At 45.1% G+C, this 3,079-nt stretch overlaps 1 protein-coding gene across 1 annotated transcript; it reads left to right on the forward strand.

Annotated features, from left to right (window-relative positions):
• The first annotated feature begins 428 nt into the window (after nt 1–428).
• On the forward strand, nt 429–2,843 carry rpusd2 (RNA pseudouridine synthase domain containing 2). Its single transcript, XM_088433019.1, has 3 exons — nt 429–1,063; nt 1,410–1,706; nt 1,897–2,843. The coding sequence occupies exons 1-3, from the start codon at nt 434–436 to the stop codon at nt 2,647–2,649; spliced, it is 1,680 nt and encodes a 559-aa protein (XP_088289145.1). The 5' UTR covers nt 429–433; the 3' UTR covers nt 2,650–2,843.
• Nucleotides 2,844–3,079: the final 236 nt, after the last annotated feature.

The following is a 3,079-nucleotide window of genomic DNA, read 5'->3' on the forward strand; positions in this document are numbered from 1 at the left end:
TGAAGGCTTGAATGTACTGCGAAACTTAATGATAGAGATATTTTATGTATGTTTGTCTTATTACTACTACATAGATATCCTGTTTTATTATTTATTAAATACAGCCATGAATCTCAAAGTGTGGATATAATCAACAAAAGAGTCAGGTAATTAAAATACAAGTCAAACGTAAATTTAAAACATGCAATTCAATGAATGATTTTAGTTTAGCTTGCATCAATCATTGGACTCCTGAATTTTTAATTGTTAATACAGTATTAAAAAAAACTTCATTATTATATGCTATATATTCTATAATCATGGCAAGAAATGAGCTTACCAAATAGTTTTAGAGTAGAATGGCACAAGAACTGCAATATCTAACAGCGTATACATTCTCGGACTACACAATGACGTCATATAAATGCGCTGCAGTTTGTGAAGGACCCCAGCGATGCACGCGGGTGTGATGCTTATAGGTTTTAGTAAATCAAGTCTACATTTGTCATTTTTAATTTGCGTTAAAGCTACAAGACATTTAACGAACAAAGGTTTATACGTACGCTATCGTTCTACATTGTGTAATTTCAGTAAAAGCGCTCTTCCTGGTCGGAATAGTCGTACACTTTTTACCTCCATGGAGTTAGAAGATGCCGAACCGGCGGAACAAAACAGCCAGGTGTCAACAGAAGAAACCGCGGTGGAAGAGACGAAAGTAACCGGAAAACGTAAAAGCGAAGAAGAGAGCGTCGGGAGCAAAAAGCGGAGAGGATCCCGAGGAAAGAAGCTCCGTCCCGGGGAGAGATATGTGCCCCCTCCGCAGAAGCGTAACCCGGGTGTCAGTTTCAGCCAGGAACATTTCGACGAGACCTCGTACTACTTCGAGGACGGTCTGCGAAAGGTGCACCCGTATTACTTTGACTTCAAAACCTACTGCAAAGGTCGCTGGGTCGGGAAGAGTCTTTTGGAAGTGTTCGAGAGTGAGTTCCGATCGGAGTCCATTGAATATTACCAGAAAGCTGTCCAAGAGGGTCGCATCCGCTTGAATGAGATTCCCGTGGAAGACCTGTCTGTGGTACTCAAGGTCAGTGCTTTTAATTTTCATATTTTCGTGTTCTTCATTTGACAGTTTGTATGTATTTCATGTCATATTGTTCTTAAAACGTACATTTACATTAAAACGCATTCGCCTCGTGAAACTTTTGAGGTCTGCTTCGAAGCCAGAACAAAATAGTCACACTGGTGACATCTGGTGGTCAGGAAGAGTCATAGCAGCTACATTTCTCAAAATGATTCACTTAATTTGGATTTATATTCCATCTGATTAAACAAAACATCCACCCATCTAGAAGCCAAGAAGTGTTTGAAGAAGTTCCACACTAATATTCACACTAAAATAATCCAGTAATTCTTCTTTACTCCTGATGCAGAACAATGACCACATGAGGAATACGGTCCACCGCCATGAGCCCCCCGTCGTTGGGCACCCTTTGGAGGTCCTGGTGGACGACGGCCAAGTCCTGGTGGTGGACAAGCCGGCTTCCATCCCCGTCCACCCTTGCGGCCGTTTCCGACACAACACCGTGATTTTCATCCTGGGAAAAGAGCGGGGAATCTCGGAGCTGCACACGGTCCACAGATTGGACCGACTCACCTCGGGGGTGCTGCTCTTTGCCAGGACTCTGGAGATCTCCAAGAAATTGGACCAGTTGGTGAGAGACAGGAAGGTAGGGTTTGGAGTTTTTTGTATTTTTTTCTCTGGTGGCCTCCATACTGGAAAAAAATGTAAGGATGCAGTAGCTAATCTAACGTTCTCTTACTAATTCATTGAACACACTCAAATAAGTCAAGGAAGCAAATGGACCCGGGCAGCACTTTGGACTCCCCTGATTTAGCTCTCTGGATTTGTCCTAACAGCTGGAAAAGGAGTACGTGTGCCGGGTGGAAGGTGAGTTTCCGGAGGGCGAGTTGGTCTGCGAGGAGCCCATCCTGGTCGTGTCCTTTAAAGTCGGGCTCTGCCGGGTCGACCCAAAGGGAAAGGAATGTCGGACGGCGTTCCAGAGACTCAGCTTTAACGGCAGGACCAGCGTGGTGCGCTGTTTGCCCCTGACGGGCCGCACCCATCAGATCAGGGTGCACCTCCAGTACCTGGGCTTCCCCATCCTCAACGATCCCATCTATGGTGCCTCCGCCTGGGGTCCTCACAGGGGAAAGGGCGGTTTAGTGGGAAAGAGTGACGAGGAGCTCCTCAAAGCTCTGGTCGAGGAACATCAGGCTCAGGAGAGCCTCCACCTGCTGGATCTAGCTGATGGGAACATGTTGTCCCAAGACGGACGGAAGGATAGCAAACCGGGAGATGTATCATGTGAAGTTGAGGAGAGAGGAGGCACGTGTGGTGAAGTAGAACCGCGGGCGCCACGTTCTTCAGGCGTTATCCGTGACAATACTTTACTCGAAAAATCTGAGGACCCTGTTCCGGATAAATCAAATGAAAAGCAAATACGGACACCAGCAGATCCCCTGTGTAGCGAGTGCAAACTCGTACGAGCCGACCCCACCCAAAAAGAACTCCTCATGTACCTGCACGCCTTGCGCTACAAAGGACCCGATTTTGAATATTCCACACCGTTACCTGAATGGGCCAAAGATGACTGGTTGCAGGCGGATTGATATAAGAACACGCTGTCTTCAGAATTGCATTCGATCGGATCTAAGAGCGTCCTTAGTCAGCTATGCCGGAGGATTCTGATGCAAAAGCAGTTAATAGCCATCGTGACCTAGCTTTAGCGCCAGAAACGTTTGGGCCAACCCGTTGAAGTGTCCTCGGATCGTGGACGCCGAAATAAAAATATGATTTGCCATCATGAATGAATACTGTACTTTTTAGATTAAAGTAATCAGTTACTTTAGGGTACTTTGACAGGTAATCAAGTAAGTAAGTACATAAAGGAATTGATTAGTACAGTACTTAGTTCATGAATTATTTGGGGGGGGTGTAACTCCTTACATCCTGAGATTATCCAAAAATGAAAATGACTTATTTTAGTTCTAATGCTTTTAGCTTACGTCACAAATGAGCTATGAACAAAATCAAAGCAAA

This window comes from Hippichthys cyanospilos, chromosome 14 (genome assembly GCF_059441005.1).
Source record: "Hippichthys cyanospilos isolate Australia breed blue-spotted pipefish chromosome 14, RoL_Hcya_1.0, whole genome shotgun sequence".
NCBI classification, from domain to species: Eukaryota; Metazoa; Chordata; class Actinopteri; order Syngnathiformes; family Syngnathidae; genus Hippichthys; species Hippichthys cyanospilos.

What these genes read in the sequence shown, in the direction of transcription:
- rpusd2 (XM_088433019.1), top strand. Translation starts at nt 434, where the DNA reads ATGCACGCGGGTGTGATGCTTATAGGTTTTAGTAAATCAAGTCTACAT. An exon ending in ACCTGTCTGTGGTACTCAAG is followed by an intron (nt 1,064 to 1,409) that starts GTCAGTGCTTTT and finishes CTCCTGATGCAG; the next exon opens with AACAATGACCACATGAGGAA. An exon ending in AGTTGGTGAGAGACAGGAAG is followed by an intron (nt 1,707 to 1,896) that starts GTAGGGTTTGGA and finishes TTGTCCTAACAG; the next exon opens with CTGGAAAAGGAGTACGTGTG.